At 37.9% G+C, this 20,568-nt stretch overlaps 2 protein-coding genes across 2 annotated transcripts in view; both read right to left on the reverse strand.

Moving 5' to 3' along the window:
* Positions 1-1,382: 1,382 nt before the first annotated feature.
* vma21 (vacuolar ATPase assembly factor VMA21) lies at positions 1,383-5,041 on the reverse strand. The gene is made up of 3 exons (XM_015031891.1): positions 4,847-5,041; positions 4,532-4,641; positions 1,383-2,325 (listed from the first exon to the last, which is right to left on the reverse strand). The coding sequence occupies exons 1-3, from the start codon at positions 4,906-4,908 to the stop codon at positions 2,186-2,188; spliced, it is 312 nt and encodes a 103-aa protein (XP_014887377.1). The 5' UTR covers positions 4,909-5,041; the 3' UTR covers positions 1,383-2,185.
* An 11,483-nt stretch (positions 5,042-16,524) lies between these two features.
* Positions 16,525-20,568, reverse strand: part of mtnr1c (melatonin receptor 1C) — a 19,632-nt gene continuing 15,588 nt past the window's right edge. Inside the window, exon 2 of the mRNA XM_015031895.1 lies at positions 16,525-17,550. Coding sequence (XP_014887381.1) covers positions 16,685-17,550 — 866 coding nt within the window. The 3' untranslated portion in view covers positions 16,525-16,684. The remainder of the gene's footprint in view (positions 17,551-20,568) is intronic.

A 20,568-nucleotide genomic window follows, 5' to 3' on the forward strand; every position in this document is an offset into this window, starting at 1 on the left:
CTTTTGACCTAATCCATGTTGGGCGTGAATAAAAGTTGTTTTTATGCAGCACTAGATTACTGCCTGGTGGGTTTATTAATGTTGTGACAGTTGAATATGCTTGTGGGATAAACACTGGTCAGAAAGCCAGTGTCAGAAAGTCAAAACTCACAAACGCAGGACTGATACTTGTGCGGTTGCTTTTTCAGGCTGGCTCAAACAACAAATGCTGGGGGGAGAAAGTCGATGTCTCTTGAGGTGGTACAGCTTGTTCATCACGCGCAGACCTAAAAAAAGTTCAATTCACCCAAGATTTTAATCAGTAGATCCTTTAAAAGATAGGAGGGTTTTTGTGAATCAATAGACATAGTTTGTGTTTTCTTAACCACAAACTGATTCCTCTTTTTTTTTTTTTTTACAAGGCTCTTATTCATAAAAAAAACCCTGAACTTCGCACAAAAAAAAAAAATCATCTTTTTTAAAGGGATAGTTCTTGAACTAACCTACTGTTAATATCTGACCTGTAATAAATAAAATTGGTTGGTCCCAGAGGCTGAAACTAACTCCTAATTTTACAGGGGCTAAGACCAGAGTTTACTTGTTCTCTCTTAAAACAACTCCAACACCCAAAACAATACGGCGGTTTTAATTTAAAATATATTTGATGATGCTGTAAGGTTATTTTAACATGTGGATTAGGTTGTTATTTTAACAAAAGTGGCTAAAAATTTTCACAGGAAGCAGCGGTTGGACGGGGTGCGCCTCCAGTGACCTTCCTGTGTGAAACATGATTTGAAAACAGGACATCCCAGGAGTCAAAATAAAGTAAAACGGAGTGAAACACAAAAATACTACAGCAATTTATGTGAATCTTATCTTACTATTTAATCTGTCTTTTTTTTCTTTAGGTAGCTCCTTTGATCAGAATCACTTTTCCCGTTTCTATCAGCAATATAAACTTGGCTACAGGTGTAAGGGTTCCTAAGGCTCAAATAAGATATACAAATAAGAAACCTATCACAGACGTCCTGTGGGTAAATCTGCAACAACTCTGAGATATCAATAAACTAGTAAAGCAAAAAATAGAAGAAGGTTTCTGACAGCTTGTTGAATCAATGCCGTAAAGAATATAGAGATATAAAGGTCTGGAAGTATTAGTGGTACTTTCAGCCTGGTATTAGCTAATTGTGCCTATTAAAGAGGCCAGTAATTGAGCTGCAGTGAGGTTTAGGGAGCAGCTCATAATTTATGACCTGGAAAAGGACAAATTACATCTGTAGCCCAAAGAAGATGCCTTAAGAGAGGTAGGTAAGATATAAATTACTGTCCCTTTAACTGAGTGTTGCAGATTCCCATGAGAATAATGATAATAAAGAAAACATAAATTATTTCCATGCAAAATCTCAAATGTTAGTGACATTTAATGACAGAATAAGAAAACATGCAAACAATAAAAGCTTCAAACTTTATTTGAGAAGTTCAACAAACCCTACTAGTATTACACCAACATCACATAACATCTCCAGGACTCGTTTAAGTAAAAAGCAACGATTTCTAATGCATGTTTTACAACATCACCTCACTACAGCGGACAAACACTTTCAAATGAGCGATGGGAGGAAACGGATAGATGAGGTGATTTTAACAAATGAGACACCAGGATAACTTTGTTCCAAAATACAGAAGGAAAACTTTGATGTATTCGGACAAGGACTGAAAATTCAGGATAGAGTAATCAGTTGTTTTCTTGATTAAAAATCGATCAAACTCAAATTAAATAAAATAAAAAATAAAAACAAAAACATGCTGCGCAGATGAATTCTGACATAAACTCTTTGTGTGGAGAGACTCAGAGCCCAAAAGTCAAAAGGCATCTGAGGACAAATTGTTTCAAAAACTGTTCTCAGTCAACAAAAGGAATCATTTTGTGTGAGGGGGCAGGGGATGGGAACAAAATTATGCCTGCTGGGGCCTGGCAACAAAATTGCACCCTCCGGTCTAAGCACCCCTGCGTCAAGGAAAATACACTACTTCCTGCTTATAACCCTGGGGTCAAAGCCTGAGCCAAGCCAGATTCCCCCTGACGACTTGTCTGGTTGGTAGACGGTGCAGCAGTGAGTGTTGATGCCCGCGGGAGACAGGACTGTGGATCCCTGCCCACAGTCTGACCATCTCCAGCGGCCTCAGAAGCTGATAAGGGTACGCCTTAATCATGTTTGCCCTTGCTTTTAGGCGTGCCTTCGTTCCAGGCGACGTAAACAAACAGAGCCAAGACCACGTGCACGGCGAGCACGGCTACGATGGCTGCGTAGAAGTAGCTGTCGGAGCTCGACATCTTCATCGAACCTGAGAGGAGGAGACGGTGGGTTAATGCTAAAAATGTCTTAGTGATCTTAGTTCGTTACAAAGAATGCATACATGCATAACATGTAAAAAAAAAAAAAGTTATGGCCAAAAGTCTAAAAATGTCATGTTTTTTTCTTCTTCAAAATTCCTGAACAGGAAAGTTTAGCATGGAGATTAGTGGAAAACAACAGATCAAAGTGGGTAAATAAAAGAAAACATCTGTATATTCTTGCTTGTTCAATCAGAATTTTTATTTTTTCTTGCAAATTAGGAAAGTCTATCCAAAAATCCCGCTCAGCAACATGTTTGAACACTCTTAACGTCCTGCAGCTCTGACCTGGTGTTTGGATCGGTTTCAAAATTCCCCCCAAAGTTATTCTCACTTTAGCCTTAAATCTGGAACTTCAAAATGTTTTTGAGGTCTAGAAAAACCTCATTCAGAGAAAAGTCAATTGATCTTCCTTAGCAGATGTCGAAAAGAAAAGAAGTGAAAAAAAAAACGGGGTTTTACTGTATATGTCATTTCTACAGTCAAATTTGATTTTAAATGAGCATAGCCCTGCTTAAAGCCCTTATGCGTGGAAAATGAAAACATACTTATGCCCTGAAAATAATATTTCTGCTACAAAAAAAGTGATACAGACTCAGGGAGCACTTTCTTTTTATTTTGTTTTGTGCAGAAGTCCCTTCTCAGGATGTTAGACTCCCATTCATGGACAGATGAATAGCAAACTCAGATATTTTTTGTTTTTCCTTGCTTGCTCTCATTCATTTTATTTACCACATTGTTGTTTTAGGTGTCACTAACTGCATTTATGATGTTATTCTGCAATTCCAAAATGCTTAATAAATTAATATATTACTGTGGATAACAGTTGAAACCTGATATTTACATTCACTATAGAAAAATGGAATCTTTTTGTTCTCACTGACATTAAATCCTGTTTGTTGGAATAATCTAAAGTATTTATATTTGGCGAATTATACTTTTGTTTCCATTTCTGCTGTCCTTAAAGTAAAAAAGTAAAAGTTTGCATCCTTTTTAACCGTTCAGTGCAGGTCAAACATTGCGGGCGTCCTTTCACTGGCTTGGTTTGCTGAAACTTTCGCCCATTAATCCTGACAAAACTGGTAGAACTGAGTCGGATCTGCAGGCTGTTTCGGTCACACACATTTTTTACAAATGACCACATGACTGTTGGAGATAGGCAGCAGAACCTCGTGGCGACCCCACGAGGACAAGCGTGTTTAGATGACGGACGGAGAATCCATCACGCCCTGAATGTGTTTGTATCTATATGCAACTGTTTAAAAACATTAATGTGACATATTCAGGCATTTAAAACAATTGTATCCGAGGATAAACCAGGCTTGTGGTGGTCCGCAATTATCTTGTCGGTGTTTGTTCGATTTTTATCCATGACGCCACATAATGAGGAAGTATGTTTAAGGTGTTACTCCCATTGTATGGTCTCTTGTTCTTAACTTGCTGCTAATAGTTGCTGAAATTTCCTACTGTGGGACAATAAAGCATATTCTTATTCTAAGATATATCCAGAGATGCATTTCTTTTAAACTCAAATGTTGTTCAGTGAATAAATCAAAAGCTTAAAGTGCAATGGCTTCATTATCTGGGCTTTCCTGGTTTATTTAAAAGTATAGTAAAGTTCAGAATGTTGAGAAAGCAACAAAAAAGCTAATTGTGCTGACATTTAGCAAATAGAGATCATTTTGATGATCATAACTGACCTAAAACAGGAAAGGTTTAATCTGATGGAATATCAGACAGTGAGAAAAAAGTATGGCTTTTTATTCAGTGTATGAAAACAGTTGGTATGAACTGAAGCTGCCTGTATTAATATACAAAATATAAGGGCATCAAAAATGGTTCACACAACATTTCCAAAAATGTCAAATATACTTAAATTACAAATATCTCAAGATTCAAGCTATTTATTAGCAGTACTTATTGTCTGCTGTGTCTTATTTCCTCTAGATTACGCCACTGCTGCATCATAGCAGTTACTTTTATATGCATTAAAGTAACACAGTAATACTGTGGATGTATGGAAAGGGCCTACCTCAAAAAAGGCAACAAACAATATGCAAAAAGACAGTCTGCAGAAGTCTCGTCGTTTCCATCCAAACTGCTGAATAATACACAAACTGAACACAGAAAAAGTGGTGACAAACTAATGAATTTTACCCTCAAAGATGTAAGCCTTGGTTGCGAAATACAACCCAATGGGCAGCGTCACCATGAGGATCGTGAAGAACAGCAGAGTCTTCAGGGCAGAAACCAAGGAGCCTTCATTTCTGCAGGGGCAAAAGTTCACAATTATCCAACAAGAAGCGAACACAGCCGAGCTACTGTTAGATTTAACACCGCAGCTACTGATGTGGCTTTGTCCTTCGGCCCTGGATAACACTGCGGTGCAGGATTTACGACATATCTAACAGGGAGCTCGGCCACGCACATCCCCTCTGCTGCCTGTCTGTTCATTAAAGGCTGCTTCCTCACCCTCTAAAATACGGTGGAGGTCCAGCAGACGAGTCTGACGATGCTCGGACTGAGCCGTCCATCTCTGCGTCGATGAGAGGAGAGAAAAAGGTGGAAACGGGGGAGAATTTAAGCCGTTCCTTGGTGTTTTACTCTCGTTCGTGTTGTTATGAATCCCCTTCTTCCGGCATAAGTCACGAGACCGTGACGTCGCTTAGAGTTTGTCGCCAACAAGTCTCGCGATGTCAGACTCTCCTTATGAAGACATAAAATCTGTGAATGAGCGCAAATTTATAACTCTGGCCTACGGTATGGCACAGTTCCCAGAATAAAAAGAGTGCAGCTACTATGTTCTGACATTTTCTTTTAAATTTCACCCCAGGAAACTTCCTGTATACTTTATCTAGAATCTGGAGAATAAGGCTTTTCATTCTTCTTAAGATAGAAAGACACGCAGCAACATAAATCATCTTGAAATAAAAAGCTGGACCTGAATTTGCTTACAGACTTTGATCTTTCACCAAATGGGCAAAATGTATGCAAAAATACAGCCCAGTCCTGGTTATAATTACTTTTAATTTGATATGAATTTAGTATTTTGTAAAATGTCTGTAGAAAATTCAAAGTATACACAGAACTATGAACATACATTGAAGGTCTGAGGTCACATGAAACTACTTGAAAGTAAGAGAACAAATACGTGGATGAAGCTACTCTGGTCAGAAAAATACCTGGTGGTTTTATTGCACTGTTTGATAGGATCAAATGGAATTTATGTGTGATTAAATTAAAATGAATTTTTTTTGTAAGTTGGAATAAAAGAATTAATTGAATTAAATTTAATATAATTCATTTGAAAGCAGCATTTATTAATATCTTATAAAAATGATCTTATCCAGAATAAAAATGAGACATTTTTGCCATTTTTTAAATGGGGAACTTCGCAGACTCCAGCTTCCTAGAAATTTAATAGAGTATAACTCGATAAAGTATAACTACTTACAGAGTTAGCTCCACTTTAATTTTGCAATTGAACATGTTTGTTGTCCTTGCATGCAGGAAAACACAAATGACACGCAAATCCCAAGAGCCAAGGTTTCTGGGCTAAAAATAAGCCCAAATCATCATCCTTCCACAACTCTGACTTTTAGGATAAGATGTTTATGCTGGTGAAGTGTGTTTATTTTTCCTCAGACATGACTCTGGGCAATATAGGAAAAATGTCTCCACTTTTTTCCCTTGCTGTCCAAAGCAGTTTGTTTCAGGGGTCTTGCGGTTAGTTCATATGCAAATTTAAAAACCAAGCTGGGATGCTGTTATTTTTAGACTAGAGAGTTTTTTTTTTGTTGTTGTTGGGTTTTTTATTGGCTTTCCTGACTGGCTTTCCAAACATGCCATGACTTGATATATATTTTGTCCTCCTTTTTAAAGTCAAAAAAGGTCAAATTTTATCTTTGCATCTAAGGATCTGCTCAGCCAGAGATATGCAGTATTTGCAGACGTTTTCACATCTCTTGAACATTTTCACATTGTGTCAGGTCCCAGGTTTTTTTTGTTTTTTGTTTATTTGTTTGTTTGTTTGTTTTTTAACAAAAGTTACATACTTCAGTCTTGCACTGGTGCATAGTTGGTTTCCAGTCTGACAACAACCCTGAACATTCAGTCCGAGTTAGATTGAAAATATTTTTCCAGTCGCTGTTGTCTCTTACTGTTCGATCTTCCAAGCACCAGTGCAGTTGTCTGGTGTGTGACCTTGGAGGAGTTTAGCTTTCTGGCCCAATTGGTAAACAAAACTCAGACTTACTTGGAAATGACTTCACAACTTTTAACAGATTGATGAGCAGCACTATAGCTGCTTAACAAAATTACATATTGAAGCAGTGGAAACAAATATAAATATATATAAGAAATATTCTGAAAATGTGACACAAACTAGACCTGAATGATAAAAGATTAACATTAGATCATCCTCATCAGAGGACATGCTAGTGCTCGTGCTGCACACGAATAACGCGTCCTTTCTTGCTGAGTCTCAGAAGTGAAGTCATTTAATCTGTTTCATGCGAGCTGTGCGCTTCGTGCCGGTGCACCGGCTGCGTTTCAGGGCTGATGTCTCCCAAGCAGAGCCTCTCGGAGTGACCCTTTCTGCTCCAGTTGGCTTCACGCCCCGTGATCCGACGATCAGCAGGTTGCCCAAAACACACTTAATTCGAAAAGACTCTTTAAAGGGCCAACCAAACGCAGGAGGAACAATTCATTGGGGTGTGTTCAAAATAATCATTTTGCTTTGTGAATCAATTTCACTTGTGTGCTAGTAATGGCAAAAAAGAAAGAATGCCCAGAACATCACAGGCTCTGGAGACAGGAAGGGCTGTCACGGTGAATCATATCATTCGTCAGCCACGTTGCTGGATGAACAAACAGGAACAATCCGAAAAATAGTTTTCTGCCCATTTTGTTCTCAACGATGATGCACGCTTGCAACTGAGGAGACACGGCTTCCAGCTCTTAACATCGCTTTCCGTGTTTATCTGGGGTTTGTAACTTAAATGCATCACGCCTCATTCACCTCCATCCATCGTGAGTGGCAGGGTCGATCTTGACCTGCAAGAGAAGCAACGCGGAGTGCGACTGAATGTCGACATGCAGCTCGCGAAAAAATAGAAACGGAAATGAGATGTTGGAAATGTGGTCCCTGACCTGCAGCTGTGCGACACAGGGCTTTGTGTTTTACAGCTTGTTATTTATTTTTTCAAATAAAATCTCCTTTTGTTTTCTGTCTCTCAGCTTCAGATGCCTATAATTTGCCTTGTTTCTGGTACATTTCAGCTTTAACGCAGCCTTTCATGGGTGGATTAGGCATTTACTACAATGTTGATTGCTCTCACTCACATGAAATCAGTTTGTCTCTCTTTGTTTCAACAGTCCAATAAAGCCGCCAGTTCTGGTTATTTATGTTACTAAAAGCACAATGTTGTTTAATTTCCCTTGAAATTTAGCTAGAACCTATTACGTATCCTCATTGTTTTTGCAGTGAAAGATGATTTTTCCTGATGCAAAATTGTCGTGTTTTTTTCTGATTTCATTTGGAGAGCCAATAAAATCCTTCCATTTGGCTGTTTAAGAGATTGTATTTCTTTTTTTCTGATGTTTTTTTTTTTGTGTGTGTCTCAAAAAGTCTTTCGGCAAACTTTATTTGAAGGCGTGTGCATAACACTGACATGACACTGTCATAAACATGACATAACATCTGTCATGAACATAAATAAGTCTTTATGAATGTTGTCATCAAGTGACATTTGGTAAATAGTGACACTTTTAATGCAAAATTTAAAATTAAAATTAGCATTAAAAGCCAATTAAAAGTGCCATTTTAGGATTAAAGTGGCATTATTTGCTAATAATGCAAAGTTCGCACTTTTAGTTGACTTTTAATGCAAAAATTTAAAGACATTTTGCATTAAAAGTGTCACTATTTACGGAATGACACTTCATGACAGCATTCATAAAGACTTCGTTATGTTCATGACAGGTGCTATGTCATATTTATGATGGTGTCATGTGCTGATTTTTCTAAAAGTATATCCATAATTAAATATATGTCAGATGTCATTCTGGGTTGTTTCCAAGTAGGTATTAAATGTCATCTTCACGCTTCATGTGCAAGCAAACATATATGGAAAATTCAATAATTTTACTTCTTATTTCTGAGGGGTTTTTTTCGATTACTTTTTTCAAAAAATCATAGTTTTACCTCCTTGTTGCTTAAGTAATTATTTCAGTTAAATCCCAGCATAATGCTTTATAATACTTTTGGGAAATTCTCTCTCTGGTGTAACTTCAAATACTCTGACATGCAAAAGACTCTCATGAAAGAAGTTCTGCCAATCAAAAGAGCTGGGATTAATTGTAAAATAAATAATGACCCCTTCTCATAAACAGGTCATCTGCAATCATTCCAAACACAGAGCCCCATCATGGGATAGACTTTGATTATGTATTTTGTCTGAAAACAAAAAACGTACATGGAAATAAATCAGACGGATTATTGCAGTGAGCTTTGGGAATAAACCATAACTTACAACAGATGTAGCCAGATAGAGAGGCACATTCTCACCCAGTCATAAAGGGAGGAATTTTAATAGAATAGCTTGATAAAAAGAAACCCTTTGCATGGAATAAATTAGACGCTATTTTTTGCAAGGTCCACGCAAACATGTCCTTCCTAGTTATCCTTGTCGTTATTCTCCTCTCGGCTTCCTGGGAGTTTTTCCACGGCTTCCTCTGGACTCCCCAGGTTATGCTGTTTGCTTCGTCACAAGTTGTGCATGCCAAACGTGGGACGCCATGCGCTCCGCACCTGTTGTTGAGCCACACAAGACCGTGACCTTCCAAAGATATTTCAAGTGCGGTAACCAGGAGTTTCCATGAGAGGCTATAGCAGAGCTTACAATGCTCTAGGAATAGCTTACGGTATTCATAGCTTTATGATCCATTGTTGGGTCAACCACTGTCAGACTGAAACGATTCTTGAAAGCAGTCATTCATGCCAGTCAGTATGTTGGTCCTGCACTGCGGCGGTAACTCTGTTTGTCAGAGTCAGCATGTGGGCAGGAGGAATGGTTGGGTCCGGATGCGGATCGGAGCCCAAACAGAACAGGGATGGACGTGTGACGGGTTTATCTGTATAGGGAGCTGCTGCTTCGGCTCCAGAGGTTAGTTGGAGTTTGACAGATCCTGTGATGTTTCCCAGAGAGTTAAAGAGTCAGTCAAACATGAGAAGGAAAGTTGTACCGTCACCTTGCAGAGTTTGATACGCAACACATCCCTCCAAATGCTTGTTGGTCCACAGCCATTTATTTACTTATTTATTTATTTCTTTGCCAAAATAATCAAGGTTTGATGTTTTGTAATGACCCTAATGCAGACAACAAGATTTTATATGTTGGTGTTTTAACAACATTAGTTTCTTAATATTTCAAGCGGTACTGGAGTTTTCACTCACATGTAACATCTGACTTTAATGTATCATTATTGCTTTGGAAATGTTGACATGCCAGATTTTATATATATGTTTTTTTTTTTGTTTAAAAGAGTCAAACTATTCTATAAAAAAGTTTCTATGAAGACTAAAACTGCTCAGCGGTGACTGCTTTTGATTCCCTTTGTTGATAATACAAATAATAAAACATAGGAAATGATTTTTGAATGTTAAAAACAAACAAAAAATCAGAATCAGATTAACTTTTTTCTGAGCAGGTCAGTTAGAAAAGGTTGGGCCAAAATGTTTTGTGCATTTCTATTAACCATCAGTTACTTTTTCCTATTTAAAAAGCATTTTATTTCATTTGGTTTACAATTTTAATACCAAGTTTACGGTTGACATAAAAGAAACAATTAAACATACAAATACAAGAGAACACAAACTAACAAAGACAGCTGCTATTCAGTATGAAGATTCCAGGAGTGAACCAATGATTTTGAAGCAATTTTGAAATGTCAGTTCTAAGTGTTTATATCTCGTGATTTGCTCGGCTCGAAATCGAGTTCAATAAGTTTTTTTCAAAGGCAAAATTAACAGAGAATCAAAAATATGAACTGAAAGGTCGATTTTAATTAATAGCAGATTCTTCTTCTTCTTCTTCTTCTTCTTCTTCTTCTTCTTCTTCTTCTTCTGCTGGATGCTCCCCTCAGGGGACATTACAGCAAATCACATGCCTGCAGAGTATAACTGAGTTTTTTCCCGTGACATTTCTTTATTAATAATCAGAAGGAAATATTGTATATTATACTCAGAGTAAGACAATGATGAATTTCTGTTTTTGTCGTTTTCTTAATATTGAAGTGTCATAGAAATAGCCCTCAGGAGAAAATTAATGCCAAAACAAGTAACTTTTGAAACTTTCGCACCTTTTGTGTTTTATTTAAAAGTGTAAAAATATAGCGATTTTACACATCTGGACTAAAGTGCAGACCTAGAACAATTATTGAAATTGTTCTAGGTCTGCATGAACAATTTTTTTTTTTTTTTTTTTTGCATGATCTAACAAGGAAACAAATTAAGACGTTCCTCCATTCAGGAATTTGATTAGTATAATTAATACCAGTTCATAAGGCTGATTGATATGGTGACTGATTAGTATATAAATGTCATTTCATTTTTGTAATCAAATAATAACAAGTAATAAAAGTCATGAAAAGGTAGTTATCAACATTTTACGTTTTGAGTTCACCTTCATGCAAGCAAAGAGAAATTCTTACAAAAAAAAAAAAAAGTTGAAGGAAATTATTTTTGAATAAAAAACAGAGGAAAGGCGATTGTTCTCCGGATGTTTCTAGCAGAAAGGAGAGTCGAGTTAGAGGAAGCATAGACAAGTTTAAACACTTGCTGCAAATATTGTCCTGTTTCAGATTCAGCAGCGCGGCGCTGCATGACTCTGGATGACAGAATTAGAGCATAATAAAGCAAAGGTGCCGTTGTGTTTGTGTAGGTTTCCTGTGTTGCTGCCTGGGTGTCGTGCCGGAGGGTGGGCAAGCAGAGATGAGGATTGTAGACTGACCTGATGAGGAGATGATGATGATGAGGTCTGCAGGCACCACGGCGGATAACGCCCATCTATGGAGCAGCAGGAGGAGACGGAGAGGAAAAATACTGGAGCATGAACAGTTATGGCTCTAAATGTGCTATTGTAGTATTTCTAAATTGTATTTCATACGAGGAAATGTATCTTTGTTGGAATTATACATTGTTTTTAGGATCCTTATGGATCTAGTGTAGCAAACCAGAGCTGTGTAAGTGTGGGGATATGTTCCCATGCAGACAAATTAATGTTTAATCCCCTCTCTTGTCTATGATTCTGTCAAAAAAAACAAACAAAAAAAAACGATATGAAATGTTTACCCTGTCTTGTAATTCCAGCCTTCATCGGCTTCTCTGGACCTACTGCACCTTAAAGCCCCTGACATCCCTTCGGGAGATGTAGCAACCCATCATATGCATGAGAACACAAGCGTTCCTAAACCTGATGCAAAAATCCATTAGGAGGCTTGCTCTTGTAGCAGTGGACTCACAATGAAACCCTGCTGGTGTAAAGTGCAATGAAGTGCAAGAACAGTAAAAATTCCTGTGTGCACAAGCAGGAGCTAAGTCTGGTTTTCATGCAGCTGGCAAAAACCCTCAACAAAAAACACCATTGCACGCAAGCGCTGGGCTATATAATGCCTCATTGCTCATTTATCTCCTGTTAGCTGCGTTCACGGTGAGGTTTTGCTGCTGGTGTGGAAATAGCCTTTATCTCACTCAAATAATTAGTTTCTTTGAGACTTCCTGTGCAAACAAAAAGGGCCTGTGGAGGAGAATGAAATCCACAGAGCTGAGTTTTATGTCATCGGGGGGAAAAAAAACCCAACAGATTCACACCCTTAGTTCTCTTGGTCCAAGTTTTCCACATAATTATTCAGTGATAAAGAGAACAATTTAACTGCAGTTAAAAAATAATTAAAAAAAGACAAATAAATATTAGAAAAGACCATAATTTACATCACATTATGAGTTTTTAACTTGGCTCTACTCTTAAATTTAAACTGAAAGCAAAAATAAAAAATTAAAGCTGATATTACAGAGCAACCGGGAGAACTTGGAGACGGTTTTAAGACAGTAATCATAATTTTCTGATTGCTGTTGGCTAGATCCTAAAAATTCCCAATGTTTGAAAGAATTTTTTTAAGCAGTCAATTTATTGTTCACCAAATTCAAAAAAACATTCGTCCTCACAATTAGAGAATAATCCTGTCATGCAAACTTTTTGCAATCTTTGAACTTAAACTCATGCATCAGTGCTTCTGTGGGGTTTTTGTGTGTGTGTGTGTGTGTGTGTGTGTGTGTGTGTGTGCTCTGTGTTGTCAAAGACTCTGCTCTTTTGGAGGATTCTTCCTGCTGAAGGGGAAACTTTCCTTCAACTGTCTCCACTTGCATGCTCTGTTTGAAGGATTGCTGCAAAGTTAACTACATTACTTCAGGGTCTGTTTGTTTTGCAAAGATGTTATGAATCTGTGCTATATGAATATGTTGAATTGTATTGAATTAAAAAATTATAATCCTTAGTTTGTTACATGACATGTAGGGGATAAAACATATCAAAAGTTGCTCTAGTAAGATGACATCTGGATTAAAATGGCCTTCATGCAATAAAGGGTTCAACTGGTCACGATTGATGGAAAACCAAAACTTCTTATGACCTTGAACACATCATCCTCAATGTGAAACCTGGCGGTATCAGCCCCATACTGTTGGAAGGGCTTTTTTTTTTTTTTTTTTACGCAATTTACAGACATTAAAAGCCGAACTTGTGATTGTAATGTCAGAAAATGCGAAATTATCCACGAGATAAGAATAATTTTCCGACGCGCCACATCCAAACCAAGTAGAAAATTAAAGTTGGCAGCTTCTTTATACGTTCGGATTACAGTAGCTGGAAATTCTTGTAAACTGAACAAATGACCCTTTTATTAAATTATCAGCAAAAAAAACAAAAAACAAAAAAACAAAAAAAAAAAAAACGGATGGTGCCCAGCACCCGAAAATCCATATAAAAAGCAAAAGAACAAGAAATGAAAAAGAAATAGCAGCAGAAGATAAGATGGGAGGTAGGAAAGATGACCCATTTGTGTATAAGTACTTGTTGTGATGGAGCTGATGCTGTCATATCCCCCCGAGCCGCTTTAGCTACCAACCAGTAGCTGACATTTCCCTGGCATATGTGCCGCGCATTTCTTTTGCACGTCACAGTCACTTATTTGTAAAAAGCAGAAGTGAACGGCTTTGTGCCCCCCTTTTTGCAGCCCGGAAAACCTGACAGCACCTGGCTCTTTACGCTCGACTCTGACATCCAACCACCCATCTGAGCTTAGAGGCTTTAAACCACAGCAAAGTGTCAACAAGTCAGAGGATATGGATCGCTGGGCGAATGTGAAATGTAATATACTCTCTTAGAAAGTTCAAACATCCTGAATATGTCGTTTGAAACGCGTAATCTGTTTAATACGTCAACAAACTGCATCACTTCAAGAAGGTGTCACGCAGCCGTCTCGGAGCCTCCCTGTGAGGTGAAATGCTTCCAGTTTGTTTTGCGGGGTGGAAGTTATGCTGAGAGCCTGTCAGAGCTCATCATGGGTATGGGTGACATGCGCCCAGGCACACTTGCATTATCATGAAATTACATCTCCTTGGCTTCTGATGCATATCGTGCCTCGCAGACATTTAATAAACAAGAGGGCCGGCTTTGTTTATCAGTTGCTCTTCCTCTTTTGACAGTTTCTAAAATCATTTAGAATCATTTTTGAAAAAAACGCCTTCAGGCCTTTAAAAGTCAATGCATTTGGAGAGGTAGAAGTGGTTAGAAGAATTTATTTATTTTTTATTTTACAAAAAAATATCTTTTCATTCACACAAAGCCTGTTGGAATTTCGGTAACACTTTATTTGAAGGGGGTTGAATAAGACTGACATGACACTGTCATAAAAACCTGTCATGAACATGAATAAGCCTTCATGAATATTTATGACTGTTGTCATAAAGCGTCATTCTGTAAAATATCACATTTTTAATACAAAGTTGACATTATTCAAAATGTCTTTGTTATGACAACTTGACATTAACCAAGAAATCATTACTGATATAAATTTGTTATAAAAGTATTACTGATTGCATTTTAAAAATTAGGTAACTTTATGTTATTAAAGGTAAAGTTTAAACAGTAATGATTTCTTGGTTAATGTCAAGTTGTCATAACAAAGACATTTTGAATAATGTCAACTTTGTATTAAAAGTGTCATAATTTACCGAATGACGCTTTATGACAACAGTCATAAATATTCATGAAGGCTTATTCATGTTCATGACAGGTGTTATGTCATGTTTATGACGGTGTCATGACAGTCTTATTCAACCCCCTTCAAATAAAGTGTTACCGGAATTTCTTTCTTTTTTTTCTTTATTTGAAACCATAGCAAAGGTTTCACAGATATTATAAGTGTTTTTACTTGTCTTTTTTTTCCCAGGGTGAAACAGTGTTGTGGTGAATTAACAACTCTACATTCTCCACAAAAAATAAGAGATGTTCTCACAAACTTAGGATGGAGTATAACTTCATCTTCTCTGCAGCTTTGATAAAGAAGACTTATTCTCCAAATTGGCACCTAGCCCTCTTCTAATACTCTAAGCCACTTAATCCCAATAAGACCATTAAGTCCTTGGTAATTGACTAAGCATCAAAGCTTAAAAGGATTGAATTTACAGGGAAATTACAAACATTGGGGCTTTTATTAATGCTGCATTTGAGAGACCAAAGAAAGTGTAGCAAGAAAAAAAAAAACTTTCTTGTTGTGTGCTTCTGACTAAATAAAGGCAGGGAGTCTTCTTGCTAGATGCACACATGCACGGATGTGACAGAAAATAAATCCTCATATTTATTGAAATTAAATAGAAAATATTCAGGAAACTAATTTGTATCAACTCATTTACCAAAACGGATTGTGATTTGTGCATCTTTGTAGTTTTATCTGCCTTCACCCAGTTAAACTGCCTGCACTTCAATGCAGCGTAGCTCGGCAATCGCAGTAGAAGGGGCAGTATTACGTAAAATTTACTCTTTTTTTAACTTTTTAACATACATGGCGGGTTGCTTTGATTGTTTCATGCATGTTTTTTAATCTTTGAATCTCCCATGGCAACCATTTGGGTTTGAACCAGGCGCTGCCTAGATACATAACACTGCCCCTTTAAGAGGAAACATAGTCCTACGTGTCTCAACTGTTGTTCAGCATTTTGGAGGTCACAGAATATTGTCTTTTGATGTTCGATGTTCCTTGCAATGAACATCGATATTTGGGAGAGCACACAGAGATGCATCTAAATAGATTGCAAAAATATTAAAAAATAGAATTATTTTATTCATTCGGGACCAAAATAAGATATATGCATATATATATATATATATATATATATATATATATATATATATATATATATATATATATATATATATATATATATATATAGAGTATGTGTACATTTCTTCATATATGTATATATATATATATATATATATATATACATTGTGTGTGTGTGTGTGTGTGTGTGTGTGTGTGTGTGTGTGTGTTGCGTAATAAATTGTTGTTCAGAGCGCTGTATCCAAGCACACTTATGGAAAGTTGAGTGGAAGGAAAATGTGTGAAGGAAAAATCTACATGGATTCCTACAGCTTTGAGAGGAGTGTGAAGCAAAGGTCAATACTTCAAGAGCCTCCAAGACACGAGCAACTACTGTCACAGTAAAATCAGTTTTCCAGAGTCTTATGGAAAAAATCCAGAGGCACAGAATCATGACTGACTGAGGTCAAGTGTGACGTTTCCTCTGTGAGTGATAATTTGGGGAGTTGTGTCAACTTTGGTGCTAAGCTCAATGCCAAACTGCATAGTTGCAGAAATTCCTGTAAAAGCAGCATTTAGTACAAATACTATACAACAGTTGTATATAACTTTAGTTTGACCTACATTTCTGTGTTGCAAATGTCTTAGTCTTATGTAATTTTATAAGAATCTAAGAGTCTAAGATTTTGAATTTTTATTCATCATAAGCCATAATCAAATAAAAACCTAAATCTAGACCGTGAAATTATACGTTATCGAGAGGCACTGACATGCTTTGAAACAGAGTACTTTATGTCAAGTTTCCATGGTGTATAGATTTTTGGGGGACATCTGGATAACTCCACACTTAAAAACAAGAAACAAAGATAAACATCCAAAACAGGCACTGAGTGAAACATGGCACCATTACTTGTCCAGTGTAACATCAATTTATACATTTATTTCAGCTATATTATTGTTCGTTATAGCCGGTGAAGGCTTACTCTTTAGCCCCTCGGTGGCACATCTGGATGTCTCCATGAGGAGCAAACGTGGGACGCAAAGGGCAAGGAGGATCGTCTTGTACTCCTTACGGAAGTTTTGGTTCAGCAGTCCGTATATGATGGCGTTGAGGCAGCTGTTGAAGTATGCCATGAAGTAACTTGTGACAAAGAGCCACTCAGGTATGTTGGGCGCCACTTTTGCGGGATTTATAGCCACAGCCAGACCTATGAGGTTCAGCGGAGCCCAGCACACAGCAAACAACACAAACACCATGAACATAGTCAGGAAGTTCCTCACGTCGCTGGGCTTCGGTCTCGTCCTTTGTTCCGGTTTCACCCGGTGTTTCACTTGAATCACCAGGACCCATATCCTCATGTAGCAATAGGACACCACCAGGAGCGGGATCAGAAAGTGGATGACCACCACTGAGATGGTATAGTATGAGCTGACGGTCTGAGCAAAGGTGCAGGAGTAGACGCGAGGGTCGTACTGCAGAGAGCCGACGAAGAAGTTGGGCACTGTGGCGATGGCGGTGAGCAGCCAAGTGAGGCCCAGGTAGCAGCAGGTGTTCCTCAGGCTGTACAGGCGGTCGTAGTGGAGGCTGTGGCAGATGTAGCAGTAACGGTTGATGGCGATGGCTGTGATGTTGAATATGGAGCCTATGACGCTTAGGCCCATGACGAAGCCACTGGCCTGACAGTGCAGGTCTCCCATGGTCCAGTCATTGTGGAAGATCGCTGTCAGCACAAGAGGGTACGGGTACAGCGCCACCACCAGGTCCGCTACAGACAAGCTCACCACAAAGATGTTGCCTGGAGAACAAAAGGGCAAAGCGTGAGTCATGCTGTTTTACAAAGTACCGGCTGTCAACATAATTTGGGGCATTCACTGATGTATTTTAGCTGTTTATTTTCCAAAATGATATGATTGCACAACAAATAACCTCAACGATTGAAAAAGTTTCTAATTCAGTTTCTAGTCTACTATAATAACTGCTGCCTTACGAGTTGCAGCCATCAACAAGTTCTTAAAGTTAAACTTTCGTTTCACCAGTAATGGTGGAGTTCATTTAATTGGTCCGTCTTTTGACAGTTACCTGTCTTTAAGCATAATTCATGAATTTCCAATGGGGTGAAGGTCAGAGGTGTTCAGAAGCGTACTGAAGTAACACCCAATTATGTCAAAGTATCAAAAACCTGAGCCGAACCCTCACATGAAAGGAAATTGGTTAGAATATTCAAAAACAGCATAGGAACCAGGAAGTTTTTCAGAAACTAAATGAAGCCTGTTTTACATCGCCATGGACTCAGAGGCGTCTACCGAGAAGGAGACCTCGGCTCCACTGCTCCAAAAAAGCACCTTCAAACTTGACTGATGCAGCCGCCCACGTCGTCAAACCAAATGCATTCAGGAGACACCTGAGAGAAGGATGAGTTATTTAGACAAAAATGTCTGAAGTAGTCAAGTTGAGGTTTTCAAACCTAAAAACACTGTTCCACCTGTCAAACGTGGTGATGCCGATTTCATGTTGACTATTAAGCTACCAGGAACCCCAGTGGCTTCCAAATAAGTGGAAGAAATAAAATAGAGGAAGGTCCACTTCAAATTCTTCAACATCACTTGGTTAAAACGAGAACCAAAACAAGGGAATATAAAAAAAAAACATGACTCAGTAGTAGTTTTGAAGTGCACAGATCAGAACAATGTTGAGTTTCTGGAATGACTCTGACCTCTCTTGAAAACATGTCAAAAACAAAAATAAATGAAGCTCATTGGTGGGTAGAAAAAGCTTCTGGTTGAGGTGCAGCTTGCTTACATTTAATCAAGATCAGAATGGGTACGCTTCGGCAAAGGTGTGGATTAGAGAAGAACTGACAGCAGGTGCAAAATGACTCAACTTGTTTTTGAAAATCACTGAAAAATATGAATAAATCACACATTGTTTGAGTTTAATAGAATGCATTCTCAATGCAACTAATGGTAAATGGCACTTTATCAAGACCAGAGGACCTAAAAGCACTTCACACTACATTCAGTCATACATGCATTCACACACACATTCACACACTCTTTCACTCGCCCATTTACCATTGGAGATAGGAACCTGCCCCAAACGACCCTGCAAGGATAAGAGGGGATATAACCAGTGGATACTGGGAATATTAAAGCAACAGTAATATAAAAACCAGCAGACCTTTTAGAAGCAGGTAACATAAAACACATTGATTTTTAAGATTGTTTTTTTGTAATCTGTTTTCTGGTATGTTTAAGGCATTAATCATTGAACCTAGTTCCCTGTCTTCCCTGTGTATGGCAGCAGTAACGCAATAAAGAGAGAACCAACGTAGAGCAGTGAACCGATGTGAAGCAGCGCCTGACTTAGGAAAGCAGTGCATAACAAACCGTTTGAGAAAAGCAGACCGTAACGGCGTTATGAGAGTCTGTTAATGGTTTTGTCTTTTCATCTTGATGTCTCATTATCAATTGTGAACCTTTTTCTTGACTGTATCAGTTTCATCACAAAACAATGACTAAAATGGACTGAAATAATTTCTTTTTACTGTCCAAGTCCATGTATTCTCTGTCACAAGCTCTTTTTCTTTTGTATGTCTTGTTTAGTCTTGCTATGTCATCACAGTCATTACTGACATTTTTTTTTATTTCTTTTCAGTCATCTACTGGTCTGTTCTTTCAGTACAAGCTAAAAATAATTCAGTATCCTTTAAATGACAAAGACTGATATTTGTCTTCTGTCTGACTTTGGTGGTCCTCTCAATTTTTCCTTATGAAACAGCAATCTGACTCTCTGCTGCCGGGAACATTGTGAGCTTCAGTGAAGGTCAGAGTATCCATGAGTCTGGGCATGTCGCAATGTGTGAGAATATCTGTTTGTTTGTTTTTTTGTTGTTGTTGTTTTTTTTTCATTGTCCTTAATGAGTTCTGTAAGACATTTCATCAATAGCTGCCTTAAAAGTAAGTCTGGAGGTATACTAAAATCAGAGGTTAACATGATGCAAAAAATGCAATGTGTTAGCTGCAGATGAAGGATCGTTATATTCCCATGCTGCTATCACAAACTTAATCTTAAAAGACACTGTAGATATAAAGATATAAAATGTTTTTGTTATGTCTGGAAAAAAAAGACATTTCAGATATAAAAATCTGAACCCTAAACCATATATTCATGAATGTCAGAACTACCTTTTGCTGAAATTACACCTTGATTTCTTAGGGAGCGGCGAGGTGTCTCTGCCAGCTCTTCACATTTTGAGATGGATTTTTTTCCCAATTTTTCTTTGCAAAATAACTCAATTTCTGTCAGATTGAACGAATAGAGTATGTGAAAATCCATTGTCAGATCTTGCCACAGATTGTCAGCTGGATTAAAATTTGGACTTTGCTTGGTCCATTCTAGCACATTAAGTGCTCTGAACCATTTCTGGCTGGTTGTTTGGGGTCATTGACATGGCGGAAGATGAACTTCTGGTCCAGTCCCAAGACTGCACAAGCTGAAACATTATTTTTGCAGGATTGATCTGAATTCGCCCAACCCAAAGCAAAACATTCCCACAGCTTGACACTCCCACCGCCAGGTTTCACATTTCAAATGGTATGTCCAATGTTATATTTAAGGTGTTTCCCCTATCAGCTTTCTATTTCATATTCTTCTAGGTCAAGAAACTATACATGAGTATATTTATAAAAAATAAAATACTTCCATGTTTTTCAGTTTTTGTCAATCAGTTCTTAACTCAGAACTATCCAGTACGGTGATTTCCACTTGGAAACAAAACACAAGCGTACTGAAGGATGTCTTAGGATATCTCACA

This window comes from Poecilia latipinna, unplaced genomic scaffold (genome assembly GCF_001443285.1).
Source record: "Poecilia latipinna isolate Pla-1442-1.1 unplaced genomic scaffold, P_latipinna-1.0 Scaffold222, whole genome shotgun sequence".
NCBI lineage: Eukaryota > Metazoa > Chordata > Actinopteri > Cyprinodontiformes > Poeciliidae > Poecilia > Poecilia latipinna.

Coding starts and splice junctions, on each gene's coding strand:
- vma21 (XM_015031891.1), bottom strand. CDS start 4,908: ATGGACGGCTCAGTCCGAGCATCGTCAGACTCGTCTGCTGGACCTCCA. Junction 4,642..4,846: donor CCTCCACCGTATTTTAGAGG/GTGAGGAAGCAG, acceptor TTGCCCCTGCAG/AAATGAAGGCTCCTTGGTTT. Junction 2,326..4,531: donor CAAGGCTTACATCTTTGAGG/GTAAAATTCATT, acceptor TCCTCCTCTCAG/GTTCGATGAAGATGTCGAGC.